The sequence below is a fragment of the Python bivittatus genome, unplaced genomic scaffold (assembly GCF_059951505.1).
Source record: "Python bivittatus isolate LINGU-HERP-01145 unplaced genomic scaffold, Pbiv_v1 ctg000000_np1212, whole genome shotgun sequence".
NCBI classification, from domain to species: domain Eukaryota; kingdom Metazoa; phylum Chordata; class Lepidosauria; order Squamata; family Pythonidae; genus Python; species Python bivittatus.
This window is the reverse complement of record NW_028277028.1, coordinates 6,122,993-6,140,962: the sequence shown is the minus strand read 5'-3', so window position 1 is coordinate 6,140,962 and position 17,970 is coordinate 6,122,993. Positions and strand designations below refer to the sequence as shown.

General features: G+C 38.1%; 1 protein-coding gene across 2 annotated transcripts in view; it reads left to right on the top strand.

Annotated features, from left to right (window-relative positions):
- TANC2 (tetratricopeptide repeat, ankyrin repeat and coiled-coil containing 2) overlaps positions 1 to 17,970 on the top strand; it is a 352,683-nt gene that overhangs the window by 314,631 nt on the left and 20,082 nt on the right. For both annotated transcript variants that reach the window (XM_088141581.1, XM_088141538.1), the window contains exons 20-22: positions 3,919 to 4,052; positions 10,461 to 10,584; positions 17,715 to 17,890. In XM_088141581.1, the coding sequence (XP_087997707.1) occupies positions 3,919 to 4,052; positions 10,461 to 10,584; positions 17,715 to 17,890 (434 nt within the window). The remainder of the gene's footprint in view (positions 1 to 3,918; positions 4,053 to 10,460; positions 10,585 to 17,714; positions 17,891 to 17,970) is intronic.

Below are 17,970 nucleotides of genomic sequence, written 5' to 3'. Positions count from 1 at the left end.
ACCAGTCCTGCTGTTCCCATGCTCTTGAGTCTGGCAAGCAAATACATCTCTGGCAAATAGCTGCATTCCTTTTAAAGGTAAGGGCTCCCTTTTTTCCTGGGTGAGGCCCTTCTTAAGTTTGCCAGGGAATGGAAGTAAGAAAAAACAGCATAATGTTTTTCTTCACAGCCATCCTCTCACACACTGGCCTAATCTACATTACTGGCTGCACATTAGATCTGCTTTTTACCCCAGAGCAGAAGAGATGTGATCTGGTTCTGGGGAACATCTTCATCACTTCCTTGTCATAGACTTATCACCTCCTCATGAGGATGGGAGTTAACAGGAGCCATGAGACTCCCTAGGTTGTGGGCCATTGGGACAGCTTACCTCAGGTGCCTGATGGATCCAGAGAGTGGGCCAGACAGTTCTTGGAGATTTTCCCAGCAGTTTGCAAGGCAGAACTGTTGCATGCCTTGTCTGCCTTTGGAAAACAAGCAAGCTAGGGCATGTGACATGATTGCGTCTCCCCAACTGTTGATCCTCTGGGAAATGAGAGAGAGGGGACGCCTGGAGAAATGCTGATGCAAAAAAAGGAATCAGTTGTGACCTCACATAGGTATAAGCTCAAATTCAAGTCTACACTGTGGTAATAAGGCCAACAGTGAAATACTTTTCCACTTCTTTTGCATCTGCAGAATATCAGCATGCTGCACTATTTAGAATGCCCAGACTCCATTATGGAAAGATTAGCTGAAAAAAACAATTACTTTAAATTGTGATTGTCTGACTGAGTATTTTGTGGATAAAATCACTTGCATTCTCTCCAGGTTGGAAACTGGGTGGACAGAATCTATTGAGGTGTTTATAGTTTATAGTGTTCCCTCTAAGCAGTGCCCATACACGTGGCTGTTGCATGCCCATGCACTAGACAGTCTTGTTTGCTTCTCTCCCTCCCAGCAGCTGCTCTGATTTCACTCCAGGTATTACAAACTGTTCAAGAGCTGTTTCTGCAGAGGAGAAAACTAGAGGGCTTGGGCAGTGTGTGTGTGTGTGTGTGTGTGAGAGAGAGAGAGAGAGAGAGAGAGAGCAGTGTCAGTACTACTGCTTATCAACTCCTAAGCATAAGGAACAAAGCTGGGGGACTTTGTATGTTGAAAGAGCAGGTTCTCACCTCTCTGTCTAACACTCATTCATTCTCACACAAACACACACACACACACACAAAAGCACATGAACTGAAAAGCATTCATACCTGCCAAATACAAAAAAACTACTGTACAGCCTTCGCAAAAACGCACCCTAGGAAACTATTCATTAACATGTTGCCATAGATCAACCTTTACATGTTAAAATACTGGAATCATAATCTCAGGATCTGTTGTAGATGAAAAGGAAATCAAATCAAGTTCAACTTCTTGTAACTGTAGTAACATATCTATGTAGTTATTTTGGCAACAGTTCATGAGTGCTTTCCAGTTTAGCCTATAGCCGTGGAATTCCCTGGTAGTTTCCTATTCTAGTACCCATCAGGTTCAGTTATTATGGTCTGCTTAGTTTCTGAGTAAGACAAGGTCATTTAGATTCTGCCACCTGCTGAGATCCATAAAACAGACAGAGCACTACAAATTGCTTGTCTACAACACACTGGCCAAGAAAAGAAAACCTATTTACATTATGATAGTATGTGTGCTTTTGCCCCACTTTGCTTTCAGGATAGCCCAGTGTTCAGCAAGAACTTTCCTGAAGAAGTACAGCTGTTTTGTAGAGATTGCAGAAAATAGTAGAGTACATTCTCATACAGTATCACATGATATTTTGTTATGTGCCTGTATCTAAGCATAGGAACCCTGTGAGGTAGATTGAGTTGAGAGAGAATGATTGGCGGGTGGGAATCAGTCTGTACCTGGGGGTGGACTGGGGGCTCTCAAAAAAGCTAAAATGCTCTAACTGTTCCCATTCATCTGTTCCAGATGTACTAAGGTAGATGTACTAAAACCCCAGAGACAAAGCAACAGCTTGGCTTAAGGAAGCTCATAATGTAGGCTGCAGCACCTATTTGGCCATCCATTTTATATCTCTCAGTCCTTTTTGTGAAGTGGAAGCATGCTTTGAACTGGGACCCTAATGACAAACTAGGAAATAGTCTTACGTTAAGCTTCCCTCACAGGTTGACCAGCTGCAATCATTGCCATAGCTAGCTAGATCAATCGATTGATCAATCGATCGCTGTAAATTCATTACAGGAAATGCCCTGTTAACCCAAATTTCTGGTTATTGACCCATAATAATAGAACTATTTACATGTCCTACTGTACTCTCTTGAAGTTAGCTATAAATAAAGGAAATTGTTTCATTTTGCATTGTCTAGGATCCTGCATTTATAACCACTGTAGATGTATGTATGTATTTCTTCAAATGTCAGAAATAAGAGGTATCAAAAACAGCTTCCAAATTAAACAGACTAAACCCTGCAACTTTAAAGCAGTGGGCTTCTATCTTGGCCCCTATCCATGTTTCCTAGACTTTGAAGAGAACAAAAGGATGAGACTCTTCCAGATTTTTATGCTTTTTCCCTCAGTTCTATGAATTTAGGTTCAGGTCTAGAGTCATTCTTTGATTCTAGTTTATGTGCAATAGAAGAGAGATACACAACACTTTCCAAGGTTAGACCAGGTTCTTCTGAGGTTGGAGTATTTCCAGTAAAATAGGAGCAGGCCATTCTGATGTTGGAATTTATTTATTTATTTATCACATTTAGATAGCTGCCCATCTCACACAAAGCGATTTTGGACAGTGTACAACAGTTAAATAAAATAACAGATAAAAACAATCATTGTAAAATATTAAAAAGTGATTATTAAAATAGAACATCATCAAAAAGTTTAAAAATTTTAAATTTTCAAATACACAAATATGGTTACTGAAATGTGCCAGTAAAGTTGGAATGGGACATTTTGGGGTCAGCACATTTCACTGTATGTTTTGTACACTTTAATAATATAAATATTTAAGTAAGTAATTATTTGAATTCTGATCCAAATATAAAAAATAACACATTTCAGTTTTCAAGTGTAACTTGTCATACAGTTAAGTTTGAAAGAAAATCCAGAAATTGTAGTAGCTTCTCAGCATCAATTCAATCTGTCCTCCTTTAAGAAACATTTTCTTTTTAAGCTTCCTTCTGACATAAAATCACCATAAATAAATAAATACCCCTTTTTGAGGCAGGAAATTGAAGTGTGTACCAATGATTTAAAATAGGCCTCTCTTTATTGAAATTGTTCATCAACAACTGTCAACACTATGAGAAATAGATCTCATAGATCAATGTTTGAGGGGATGATGAAATTGTCATGCAGTGTTCCTTTGTGTCTCAATTTTATATGCTAGAAACTACTGGATTCTAAAATACATGCGAGAAAAGTTTTGTTTTGGGAATGTTTAAAAATAAAGAATTATAATACTTTAAGACTAACTACTTTTTATGGATCAAGTGGCACAATAATATTAGCTTTTAAGGTAGTAGATAGATACTACTAAGGTAGTATGGCTGTTTGCTCCAACAAATGAACTCTAATTCCTCTCTAGAAGTATTTTTGATGAAGTTATTTTTATTGTGTTCATGTGTGCAAACTGTTAACTTACACAGAGTTCTATATGTAGCAGAACTGAAGAATAACTCTAATTAACAGCAGTGCCTGGGAATGGGAATTTTTGCAAGGGGGCAAAAAGAAATATTACTCAGTCTCTAGCAGTTGCCCCTAACAAAAGATCTGTTCCACTTGTCTTGGAAAAGGGTGGGAAACTATAGCCTGAAGACTTTGTTCCATTTTCCTTTCTTTCCTTTCTTTCCTTCCTTTCTCATTTTTCTTTTTTTCTGAATGCAGGCTGTGGGCCTATATTCAAATTTTTCCAATCAGTTTTTTCTCTCTTCAGCTCTAACTGCTGCAGCAGGACGAGGCAAGTTGGATGTTTGTCGTCTGCTTCTAGAACAAGGAGCGGCTGTAGCCCAGCCCAACCGACGAGGAATTGTTCCTTTATTCAGTGCCGTTCGGCAAGGCCATTGGCAGGTAACAGAATAAGGGAGCGCTTGCGGGGGAAAACTGTTCCCTGTCCCTGTACTGCTGTAGTGACGTGTATACACCATAAATTCTTGGGACCACTTTTGTTATTTTCCTCAACAGTGGGTACTAGGGAGCACAGGCAGGCGGTCAGGTGCCCTGAGCAGGCACTAGGGAGTGTGGGTGTGCCAACAGGTGCCACTGCCCTGCCAGGAAGGGAAGGCAAGGGGTCAGGGCTGCAAGTTCTCCATACTGAGCTGCACGCCACTGCCAGCTCGGGCAATCCTCCCACTGGGCAGCAAGGCAGGGACATTTCCGTGGCACCTCCCCCGCCTGTGGCCAGGATGCCTGGCTGTAATTCCTGGTGGCTATTCAGCCTAGGGCTTCCTGAATGGCAAGGCAGCTGGAGGGAGAGGCGCTGGTGAGGGGCAGGGGTGCATGCACAGCATGGCCGACAGAGCCCCCGCAAGACCAGTGGAGGAGAGGCAGGCGAAGAACACAATGAAGGTCAGCTGGGGGTGACAGCAGGGCAGTTGTAAATGTGGGCCAGTCGCCAAACACCCAAATTTTGATCACATGACTATGGGGGCACAGCAACACCTGGAAATTTGAGGACCGGTCATAAGTCCATTTTTTTCAGCGCCGTCATAATGGTTGCTGAACAAATGGACATAACCTAGGGGTTACCTGTACTTGTTTATGCCAGTCACTTAATACCTTATATACAGGAATAATTTAAAAAAGAAATGTAAGTCTTGGTAAAACATTCATTTTAATGGTGAAATTCTTTCTAGCGATGATAGGTTTGAGGGGTTTTTTTCCCATCTAGTAATATCTGCTATTATGCTTTGCACCTCAATAAATAATAGTTTTAAATAAATCATTATTTTTTGTCAAGGAGATTCCTAAGTATTTAACCTTTTTTATAGTAATGTTAAACTCCATTGCTACATGCAAATGTTCCATTTCTTCCTCCACCAAATTACATGTCAGCATTTGAGTTAATTTGATAGCTTTACTTAAAACCATATTGTGGTATATAGTCTACCAGCGGTAGTACAGAATCTTTAGGTGAGTACAGGTAAACCTTGGTTAATGACTGCCCTTTTTAGTGACTGTTTGAACTTACGACCGCTGAAAAAGTAGCTTTACAAACAGTCCTCAAACTTACATCGCAACATCCCCATGGTCACATGATCGCCATTCAAGTGCTTCATAACCAGCATGCATTTACAACAGTCGCAGCATCCCACAGTCACATGATCACCATTTGTGAACTTCACAGTGGCTTCTGACAAGCAAAGTCAATGGAGAAGCTGGCAGTAAGTCGCAAGTTGCAATTACATGATGTCATGCTTAATGACCGTGGGTGATTCGCTTAACAACCACAGCAGAACTGATGTTGTAAATCCATTATGGCCATGTGATATTTCACTTAATGACCACATTGCCTAGCGACAGAGTTGCCAGTCCCAATTGCGGTTGTTAAGTGAGGACTACCTGTAACTGTAAGAACAACATTGTCAGCATATAATTTCAGTTTATGTCTTTGTGTTGCTGGTTTAAATCCCAAGATTTTATTTTCTTGACATATTTTAATTGACTGTTTTTCTAATGCCAGTAAAAATAAGGAAGGGAATGGGGACAACCTTATCTTGTCCCTTACAGTATGGAACATTGTTGTAATAAAGAACCTTTGACTGTTGGCTTTTTGTTCTTTATAAATACTCTGTGACCCTAATATGAGAAGATTAGGCCACAATCTGTATTTTTCAGAACTGCAAGCATGAAGGACCATTCCAAATTGTCAAAGACTTTTTCAGTATCAAGAAAGGTCATAGCCACTTTTTTATTTATCAGATTTATCTTATTAAAATTCAAGAAGGGTCTAATATTGTTTCTTATAATATTTCTTTGGGACTTCTATCTTTCGTTCAAAATCCAAGGTTATGTTATACATTGATTCTAACTGCTTCAAATCATTCAATAATACATCCTCCTGTTTTTCCATGGATCTCTTTCTATCTGATGCCAGAGAGATAAAAAAAATCTATGCCTTGCTAACATCCCATTCTGTAGATTAAGAACCATCAGAACTTAATTGATTTGAAAGAAGTTATTTAGTTCTGATAACACTTTTAAAATTCTATTGTAATTATAATAGTTCATGAAATCTCCATCTGTTCAATCTGGAAATTCCTTGATTTAGTCTTGCAATTATTGGATTATGAACTACATATAATTCCGAGTATATAACTTGAGGCAATTGTTACTTTTCCAGATTCAGTCTGAAAATGCACTATGATACATTTTCCTTGTTCATCTTGGATTTGTTTTTTTAGAGTCCATGGTCAATTTTTATATGTATATAACTACTCCATTTTTTTTTCAATCTATCCAAGGCTACAATTTTTTGACCAAGATGCTTACAAACCAACAGACTTACATTATTGTTCTTAATATGAGTCTCCTAAAGACATTAATATGTGTTTCTTCATTTTTTTAACTTTTTTTTTCTTTTAAATGCACTATTCAGCCTATTAATATTGGTTGAAAATATTTTGATTTGATCCATGACAGTAGTTGTTTAAAACTTCTGAAGGAACACTAGCTGTTTGGTCCATCTTTCTGATTTTATATCTGTTCTCAATCTCCATTCCCTAAATTACCAGCTACTTGATCCAACTTTTGATCTTGTGTCTCTTCTTCTTTCCCAGAGTTGCGGGGAGTCAGGCAGCATATAAATTTAATTTATTATTCGTCACATAGTCAGCCAGATGTTTAGACTGGATTTGGCATTTTTATCCACCTGTTGAGTCCTTCCCAAGGACCTAGAATAGGCAGATGTTGTTGTTTGATGGTGTTAAAAGTATCATCGCGGGCTGTAAGCTGTTCCAAGTAAAGCTGCCTTTTGCAATTGACTGATGGTGATTTTGTCAAACCTGATGGTGTTCAAGTGGTGCTCCAGATACTTTGGGATTGCACCCAAGGCGCCTATTACTGTTAGTACTATCTTTGCTTTCTTTTGCCACAGTCACTCTATTTCTATTTGCAGGTCTTTATATTTTGTGATTTTCTCCAGTTCTTTCTGTTCTATTCTGCTGTCATCATGTATTGTAATGTCCACTATCCAGACTTTTTTGTCTTTCTTATCAACAATTGTTAAGTCTGGGATGTTGTGTGGCAGATGCTTGTCTGTTTGAATTCTAAAGTCCCAGAGCACTTAAGCTTCTTAATTTTCTATTACTTTGTCTGTTTTGTGGTCCTACCGGTTCTTGCTTTCAGGCAGATGGTATTTCTTGCAGATATTCCAATGCACCATTGTTGCTACTTTGTCATACCATTATTTGTAAGACTGATGACTAGGTGGTCCACTGTTTCTTCAACTTCTTTGCAGAGGCAGCAGTTGCTGTCTTCTCAATTCTGGCTTTGTCTGCATTTGTCCTTAAGGTTTGGTCTTATGCAGCCAGAATTAGCCCCTCTATTTCTTTCAACTTTCCTGCTCTTAGCCATTGTCAGATCTTGTTGTTATATACTTTGCCTGCTAGTTTTTTTGTGTACTAGCCATGTAATATTTTGCCTTGCCATGTCTCTTTTCTATTCTTCATTTGGTCTTTCTTGTAGGCCAGTTTGGTCTCTTCAGTATTTAATAAGCCTTCATGGTATACTAGCTTAAGTGCATCTGCTTCATTGTCCTTCAGATATTCTTCTAATAGCCTTTTTTCTTCTTCAACTCTTTGTCTTTTGCCTTAGGTAGCCCAATGTCTTGTGATGGCCCGGAGCCACCATGCTTCCAAATCACTCTGTTGCTTCAAGGGTGACCAACTGGCCTCTACCAATCACATAGTAGTATTTATTATGAAAGGCCTTTCTAGTTACATTGAATATTAATCTATTATTATTGTTGTTGTTGTTGTTGTTGTTGTTGTTGGTTGCACAGTCAGCCAAATGTTTAGACTGGATTTGGCATTTTTATCCACCTGTTGAGTCCTTCCCAAGAATCTGGGAAAGGCAGGTGTTGTTTGATGGTGTTAAAAGTATCATTGCAGGATGTAAGCTGTTCCAAGTAAAGCTGCTTTTTGCAATTGATTCATGGTTAGGGTTCATAATGCCGTTATTTGTAGTCAGTCTCTGTGATCTTCTTGCAGCAGCTAACTAGATGGTCCACTGTTTCTTCAGCTTCTTTGCAGAGGTGGCATTTACTGTCTATTGCTGTCTTCTCAATTCTGGCTTTATATGCATTTGTTCTTAAAGCTTGGTGGTGTTGTTGTTGTTGTTTTTATTATTATTATTCTCTATTCCCCTTTTCTGTTAAAGATAAAGATTCAAGATTCAAACTTTCTGTTAGCATTATTAACAGAACAGACTAAAGCCTTCCCTCCATCCATGAAAACTTCAAGATGAAATAGGCTAACCCATTTGTATTTGATGTTTTATCCTGAAGCACAGATGTCAAAAATCTCAGGTTTCTCCTCTTTCTAAGGATATGCAGAGGCGCATCTGGTAAAATCTTAGTTGTGGTATCACCAAGTTTTAGCGGGGTTTCACTTCTTTTTAATTCCAATATTTCTTCTTTAGACTTAAAGTAATATAAATTTGATTGTATAACCCATGGTAGTTTTCTCCTTTGTAATATCCAAGAATTTATTCTGTAGATTTCTTGAATTTCCAAAGTTTCATCTGAATCCAAGTCAAGATACAGCTTAAGTAAATGTCCCATTTTTCTTTCTAGATCTTCTTTACCAAAATTGTCAGGTATGTCTCTAAACTTTGAATTGTTTCTGTGTAATTCTGTTTCAACTAGTTCTAATTTAACTTCCAACCTTTTAAATTCTCTCTGTTGAAATTTATAAATTAAGGACAATTCCAAGTGTCCAGTCTGCAATTCTTAATTTATTTATTCTGTTATTCTACTTCAGGTAATAATTTATCATATGAATCATTAATATTCACCTTAAGAGAGTTGAATTTCACTTCCATATCTTGATGGGTCTCTTGAATTAATTTAAAGAGGTAATTTTCTATTGTATCAAACTCGTCTGCAAGAAATTCTTTGACTTGAGAGAAAAAAACAGAGGAATCAAGCTGTACTTCCTTATCTTTGAGTCTTCTTTATTATGTTTCCTCCTACTCATGTTGGAAAGATGATAAATTATTTATGCCCAGAATTTCTATTCATTATATTAAAACAAAATTAAAAATGTTAAGAGTAGGAGATTAAAAAAAGCATAAAATAAAATTCAGTAATACTAAAAACATAATATATAATAGCCAACAGTATGAGAAGGAAAAAAACATAAAGAAAGCACTCAATATAATCTTTAACAAACATCAAACAGTTAATTCACACATGATATTGCATTTGATTTCAATTCAAAATATTCTCTGTGTTGGAACTCTCTTGTGGTTAGAAAAAAAAATTAAAGGAATTAAAGAAGCAAACTGGCCAATGTATATTATATCAAAGCAAGCAAAATAGTAAGGTCCAAAAATATATATCACCAAAATATATATATATTAGTACAGTTATTAGAAACACAGATGACTTTAAAACAATTGTATTTATATTTATAATCAAGGCAAGTTTCCCTTTATATTTCTTGAATGTAGAAGAAAAATCAAAATAAGGAAAAGTAATCCTTACTGTGTTGACCAAATAACTGTCCTTTCAGTGATTGTCCTTGTAATTAAAAGTTGCAATTCTAAGTATTATTAAAACAAAGATGGTAAGGTGTTAAGCAGAAAAAAATAATTGCCAAAGTCAATATGGAAAGTTAATCGATATGATAAACTGTCCTCTAAAATGTAGAGAAAAGAGTCATAAATCCCAAACAAGGGAATTTCAGTGGAGAAGGTTTTTTGGGGGGGATCGGAATGAAGCCAATAAAAAAGATATTTAAATTAAACCTGAAAGTCCATCATAGGAATCTCTAATCAGCAATATGCCATGATAATTACAGTAGCATTTGAATATTTATAAACCTCTGGATTTACCCTCTGGGAATAGCCCCCAGAAGAAATTGCTTTTCTGCTGGATTCTTGGCCATTAACAGCTTAGAATACATCCTTCTACAATTAAGAAGAAGGACAGACTCTGTGCTGTAGATTTCTGGTTCCTCCTAGGGAACTGCCATTTAGGAATTTATCTTGGATTGTTTAGTCTTTCTCTGTTTCAGTTAAGAGGCATTTAAAGTATTTTTGGGTCACAGAGACATTAGGTACAGTCATGTGGAAAAGTAGGCACAACCCATTGATTTTTTTACCTTTGCTCTGACTGTTGGTTCCTTCCCCCCCTCCCCCCAAATTGTAGCCACAGCCATCAAAAGGTTGTCATTCTTAGCAGAGGAATCCATGATACTTCTGATGTGATGTTTATGTAGATGGTTTGTACCCAGTGCATTATTTATGTGTTTTCAGATTGTCGACCTCTTGCTCACCCATGGTGCAGATGTTAATATGGCAGATAAACAAGGTCGGACTCCTCTAATGATGGCAGCTTCAGAGGGGCATTTGGGCACTGTGGAGTTCTTATTGGGACAAGGTTAGTGTTAATCATTGTAAGATTAAGGCCAAATCTTCCAGAATGCATACATCTTCTCCCATCTTTATGAATCGTTTGTTCATTCTTTGGTTCTATTCTACAGTATTCATGTGCAGCAGAATAGAGATATGCTCAACTTTATGAGGCCAGAAGAGTTTATTTCAAAGCACTTTTATACAATTGGGGAATGCCTTATTTTCAGCCAATATTTCATATATTATGGAAGAGTTTAGGATCTTTTTAAAAAAACTTTTCAACAATTTATTTTAATTTACAATTTATATACTTCTGTTTTACAGAACCCCACCCCACCCCATTCCACCTATGTAGAAACCACTGTTTTATTTTTATTTTTGTAATCACTTACTGCCCCAAACATTGATAACCCTGATTGAATATTGTTATCCAGGAGATTGGAGAATCAGGAATAATTCCAAAAGTTGGGAGCCATTGTCCCATAGAGAAACAAAGTGGCTTGCTGGTCTTAGATTTTACAAAGGATATAATAGCACTCTCTGCCATTGTATTAATCTTCTACGAGATAGGGATCTCTCTGTCCGTCTGTCTGTCTCTCTAATTTATATGGCCACCCATCTTAACCAGGTAACTCTGAGCAGCTTACCCTCCCCAAAAAACCCACCACAAAACAGCTGAAGGTTATACCAAATTAAAAATAACTGAGTCTATTTAACTGATAGCAGAATAAAAACAAAACACACATACTAGACCCCACTAACATCATGTACCCAGCACTTGAGGAAAAAGCCTAGGTCTTCAAAACCTTCTAGAAGGCCAACTAGACCTTCCAGATCTCAGAGGGCAGGCTGTTTCATATGGTAGGTCCCATGACACAGAAGGCATGCCTCCTGGATATAAATGATATTGTTCCAGAGAGCAGACACGGAGCATGTTTGTTCTGCAAGTTCTGATATAGAAATTGTACTACTTAGTAATTAAGGATGGGTTCAGAGCCAGGCTATTAGTTTCTATTCATTTGCGGTATCTTTCAGAGGAAATGTCAGACACTTAAAGAGAAGTTTAACAGGAAATAAATTATGGTGATTGTAAGGATAGCGGGTACAGGAAGGAATAGTGATGAAAGGTAGATTGGTAACCACAGGATAAAGTGGGCAGATAATGTGTGCTGCTCCCCCACATTCTAGTCTGCTTATTTCCCCAAATCCTGGATATTTGAATGCCTTAGCTGATAGGTGTCTAGAGGACATATAAAGGCCATACTGTTAGGAGCAGCCCAAGACTCCACAACAACCATGGGGTTCTCCCAATTGATAACTGGCATCACTCATATAGAGGACAGACTCTTGGCTTGATTTGTCTTGCTCAGGACAGGATGATGGTGATCTGATTATGGAGAGGGCAGTATGTAGCTCTTTTAGAATGGACAGATAAATAGATGCCAAAGCAAAGACAACAACTAGTGTTGTCCCACCCCATGCCCAAGTCTGAATCCTGACTGAAAAGATAATCCATTTCCTCTAGTGTGCTCTGTAGCTAACCAGTGACCATGGTCTGAGTAACTGCAGAGAGAAAAGAGCATGACCTTGATGAAGAGAGGAAAGATCTATTACCAAGGCAATGAGGAAATAAACATTGCTTAAGCCTAGATGAGGGGGGAGGGTATGAACATGTCTTAGGCAAACACCCCCTGAATTCACATGAAGATAAAAGAGGGAGGAGGAGAAGCATATTCTGACTTGCAAGATTCTTGACTATAGCTGTTGCTAATAAAAGTAGTTTTAGGCACATTGGCATCTGTTTCTTGGTCTGGTCTACCTTGTAGGGCCTACAGTAACTTTCCCTATAAAAGGAAGGTTAGAGGCACAATATTAGTTTTCAAGAATAGCTGGATTCAGGGAGGGCCCCTTAAGGAGGGGGCACACTGTAGCCTCTTTCAAGGCTGCAGGAAATGTTCCCTCCTAAAGCAAAGTATTGATAATCTCCTGGAACCAGCCCATCGTAAGCACACACACACACACACAAACACAAACACCATCTCCCAAATAAACCAGGAGGAACATGGATCCAAGCCACAAGTGGCTGAGGAATACCAGAGACAACCCTGCTTCCTTGGAGTCCACAGGCAAAAATGAATCCCAGGTAATATGGCAAGATGCTGTACCAGTCACTACATGGACTCCACCCATAAAGAGTCAAGAAATTGGTGAATCTGAATGACTTTTATCAGCAAAGAACTGGGAAAACAGATCACAGTGTCCAGGAGCAGCTCCTGGTGGTACATGGTATCTCCTCTCTGAGAGGGAATCAGTTAGCTTAAACAAGACCATTGGACAACAGCCCATTGATGCAATAAGAGAGGAAAAGTGATTGTCCTTCATCTGTTTTATTGCCATGATGTAGGCTCAAATTTGAACTTGTACCCATGCTCACTTCTCATGTTTCTACACCAGCATTCCAGGTGTTGCTTCTGTTGTTTCATTTGTTTGAGCTCTGCAGTAAGCAAAGCAGCCATCCAGGATCACTGAGAGGGCACTCAGAAGCAATTTTCTATAGGACTACTCATAAAATCACTGAGAATCTCCCCAGGCATCTCCAAAATCCATCTGGATCCATGAGGCACCTGAGACAGTGTCAGGTTCAGCCCAAGAATCACAACACTGTCCAGAAATTACCTTAGCTTCTTTATTAGCTTGCACCTAATAGACAGAATCTCACCAGGCTAACTCTAATCCCCCAACGACAGCAACTATAACCATTATGCCTTTAGGGAGGGGCCAGTCTCTTTCTCTTGACTTTCACACAGTCCAGCTGGGGGCTGAGGAAATGCTTTCCTTGCAATGTCTCTCCCCCCTCCCTGTAACCTTGAAGCTCCATTCCAGAATCCTCCCCGCTCATGTCTTCCATCACAGACAGACCTTTTTGATCAGTCAGTTTGCCCCACAAAGGTCATGAGTGGCAGTCAATCTCATCTACCTTGAGTTATTTCAATTAAGTGGCCCTATAAATTGAATAAACTATTACTATCAGGATTGGGAAGTGATCTGATCATGGCAAAGGGCTAGCTAAAATGTTGTCCACATCTAGATAATACACTGGCTCCAAGGCATAGATAAGGTCCAAGTATACCCACCTATGTGTGCCTTGCCTGGGGTTTCCTGGGACAAGACCATATAACCACAGAGGCCATGAAATCCTGAGCTCTTCCCAACCCAGTCACTAAAGCATGAAGGTTGAAATCATCCAATGCCAACAAGGGGGGGCATTTCAACACAAGCTGGGTAACCAGATTGTGCAATTTGGACAGGGCAGCCAATAGACCACCTGGATCCCAGATTTCAGCCTCTGTTCTGGTAGTCTGATAAGCAGAGACTGGGAAACTGATCTAGGGGGAAAAAATGGGGGCTTCCGAGGCAGTAATGGCAGATTGAAGATGGCTCCATTTTTACGGAACTGATGGCAGCAGTTAAGAGGAGCCGACGAAGGATCTGGCTCCAGAACTGTCTCCAGACAAAGGAAATGATTGGATCACCCACAGTACTCCCTACAGAGGCTCCCTTTGAAGAGATCTCAAATTAGTGATCTCCAGTGGGTTGAGCACTCTGGGAGTCGCGGGAGACACTGAGCCCAAGCTGCAGTTCAGAGCCTTCAAAAGGACATTAGACTCGCATACACTTCCTCTTTTAATTAACAAAAGAAACTACCTACAAACAGTTTATTTGGAATTAAAAACCTTCTGAAAATCAAGTTGCTGCATACCAAGAGAATTTCCTTCTGTCCTTGAAGAAAGAAAATTTAAGTAAGTTTAAAGATTAAAAAGGAAAAAAAGCTTTTATTTTTGAAACAGCAAAAGCAAGTTTAGAATCTTGACTGTGGACAGTTAAGGGCCTAGATGGATTGGAAAGAATATTTTTATGGACTGTTTTAAATTTTATAAAAATACAGCTGAAGATTTTGGAATTAACTGTAAGATACCTTAATGTGGGAAAATATAAGAGTGTCATGGAGAAAGAAGCTGCATGGGACCTACAATTTTATTTTAACAATTAAAGAGGATATTCAGATTATAAATCAGAAGAGTGATTTTGGATCTACAGAAGGGACGCATGAAAACAGGGAGAAAATGACAAGATTATTATGTGGGACTTTATTTGAAGAAACAGCTGAAGATCAAGCCTCTTAAAAGGAAGAAATAGAAGTTCAAAGTGGACTTATTTGATCAGGGTTACATTGTAGAAGTTGTAATTCTAAGTTGTTAATATTGGAATCTTTTGTTACAACCAGGATTTAAAGATATTTTCATATGAGGATAAACTTGTTCTATTTGTTAGAGAAAGTTATAGGTTTGAAGCTAAAAGGGACCTTTTTGATTTAGTCTAAGATATATATGTTACCATTGTTGGCATTTTTATGCCTATAGGGATAAATCTTTTTATGTTTTATTTATTAGAGAAAGTTTTAGTTAAAATGCATAATGGATGTATTTGTTGAAGGTTAAAATATATGGGTTATTATTACTGGTACTCTTACTGCTTTTGCTGTGTAAGATTGATGAATTTTTTATAATTTGACTATTATTAAAGGATGACAGATAGGAAGAAGAGGTTTTTTTGTAATAATAGAGAAGGTCTTAAGGTCTGTGAATGTTTATACTTGTTTGGGGGGAGGGAGAAGCCACCTTTTATATGTCTTTCTCTCTTTTCTCTCTTTCTCTTTCTTTTTCTCTCTTTTCTTTTTTGTTTGTATATTTTTTTAGTTCTCTATTAACTAGCTTTTATCTATGTAAATTTTTAATAAAATATTATAAAAAATAGAAAAAAACTGGGCTAAATATATATGCAATTGTACATAGACAGAAATTTTCTTATGGGGAACAAGACAACCTGATATGCTTGAAGGTAGGAGAGTTGACAAAACTTGGGATGCAGGGAAAGACTGATGAATCGTAATGGGTTATGCAGCTATAGCTGCTAAAGGCTTCCCTGTTCCAGAGTGGCCCAGGAAAAACAGTTGAAGATCCTATCCAGAGGGAGAGAAATTATCATTTTGGGGGATCATGTTCCAGAGGAGATCAAGGAAAACAATGTCTTGCCAACCTGAGAGATTGTCAGCCAAGTATAATGGATGCCCTTGTTTAACTCTAAGAGGGGAGAGGGATATAGAAATAACCACATATATAACAGTTCAGTTGTCAAAAGCAGACGCTTTACTTTTCAGGCACAGAAGTAGTTAAATTAGAAACATTAGAGACAGTAGGTATAAATCAAGGATTGACTTACTGCATTCCAACCTTGTTATAGCAGAATTAAATGAAGGGGAAACTGAAAAGAGAGATCTAAAGATTTTATTGTTTGTTTAAACAGGCTAGATATAATCAGTATAATTAGTCTTTCACACTTGGAAACAAAACTAAGAAATTTTTCCATTAGCAATCTGCTGCAAATAAATGAAAAGAGAAATTCACAAAGTGTGTGTTCTGGAGTTGCTTGATTATTTTGCAAAAACCCAAAGCTTTATGACATAGGAGCTGTCACAAAGAAGTTGAATTCTCACTGTTACAGTTCTTACTAAAAAGCTTTATTAGGTTTGCCCCAGATTCTCTTTAAGAATTTTCCATCTACCAGGGATGTTTTTGATGTTCAGAATGGGCTACATAAGGACTAATGAAATCTAAATAAGTCAGGGCAGCTGCAGATCAGAAAGCTGACAGACTCAGAAGTAGGTTTTCAGCTTTTGTAAGATAGCATTCCTTCTAAAGAATCAAGTTCATGGTTTAGAAGGGCCTCTAGATTTGGTTTGGTACCTAGACTATAGTCAAGATTGCATTTGCAAATGGGTGTACCTACTGCATCTGTTCTTTGCACAATCAGATATATTTATGGTGATTCATGCCTTAGTTACATCCAGATTGGATTGCTGTAGTGAACTCTGTAGGAGGCTACTTTGGAAGAATCTTCAGAAACCACAAATGGCCCTGCACAAAACGTACTGGGAGGTGCTTCCAGGCAAGACTGTATAAAGCTACTGCTACAAAGCTGCACTATTTCTAGACACCAGAGAGTCTTAGTGATGATCTTTAAAGCCTGAAAGAGCTTAGGTTCAGGACAATTCTGATATCAGCTCATGATATACTGGCTTTTCCACTCCCTGAGATCTGCTGCTACTCTACCTTATGCCCCAACTGTGGACACGTCAACTCCCCTTGTTTTCAGGAGGGTAAATTGGCATTCTCTCCACTGGTATTTTGAGTTGAGACTTTCCTGTTTAGAAAAGCATTCACTCCATATGGAACATAAATTTTAGAAAACACTATCTCCCCACCACGTTTTCTAATTGTATTACATTCTTATGTAAGATTGTGTATCTGCTTTCAGCTTTTTCTGTGTGTTTTGGGTTTTCCTTTGGTGTTTTTGGTGTGGGAGGGGTGTTTTTTAAGCAATTAAGATAACATGTATTAATCTTAAGTAACATTGTAAGCTACCCTGAGTGATGCATTAGAAGGGCAAATAAATTGTTTACTTCACTAGCAAAGATCTAGAACATGGCCATGTGAATCTCATCATCAGTCAGATATATATTTTAAAATATATAGATTTCATAGAAATTAAATCCTAAATTGTTTAGTATTTAATACAATAAAGATCTCCATACTACTACTCTTGCGTTCATTTTTGGTCACTTAGTCCCTATGTCTTGTTAAATACTTATATTGCTCTCTTTTACCCAGCAGCCCATATTGTTTTTTTTAAAAATGCAAGCATGACTTACTAGATGCTTCTGGAGAATTTAAAGTTAATCTGTTAGCTAGGAGAGCTAATCAAATAGATAACTTAGTCTGTCTCACTCTTAAGGAATGAGCCAAAATGCAGAAGGAGTGTTACAAGAATCCTGTTCAATACAAACAAGCTGAGAAGCCATGCTCTGACCAGAAAGTACTCTAACAAGCCATTCCAGGGGCAACAAACTATTAGGTGACAATTTTCCTCCCATAGTATCTATCAAGATGCTATAAGCAATATTTCTTGTAAATGAAATATGTACATTCCTAAATCTTTATAGGACCAAAGCTTTATTAAAGAATACTGCAAGAATGTGGTGCAGATGGGCTTAGCTTGTGCAGACATTTAAGCAGATTTGCTGTTTTTTTCTTCCAGGCTCCTCAATTTCCTTAATGGACAAAGAAGGACTAACTGCCCTTAGCTGGGCTTGCCTAAAAGGCCATCTTTCAGTAGTGCGAGCTTTGGTAGAGAGTGGAGCTGCTACAGACCATGCTGACAAAAATGGGCGTACTCCATTGGATTTAGCAGCTTTTTATGGAGATGCAGAGGTGGTAAGTTTTGATTATTTTTATTGCTTATTTATTTATTTATTTCCCAAGAGAAAATAAGTCATTTCACTTCTTTACCACAG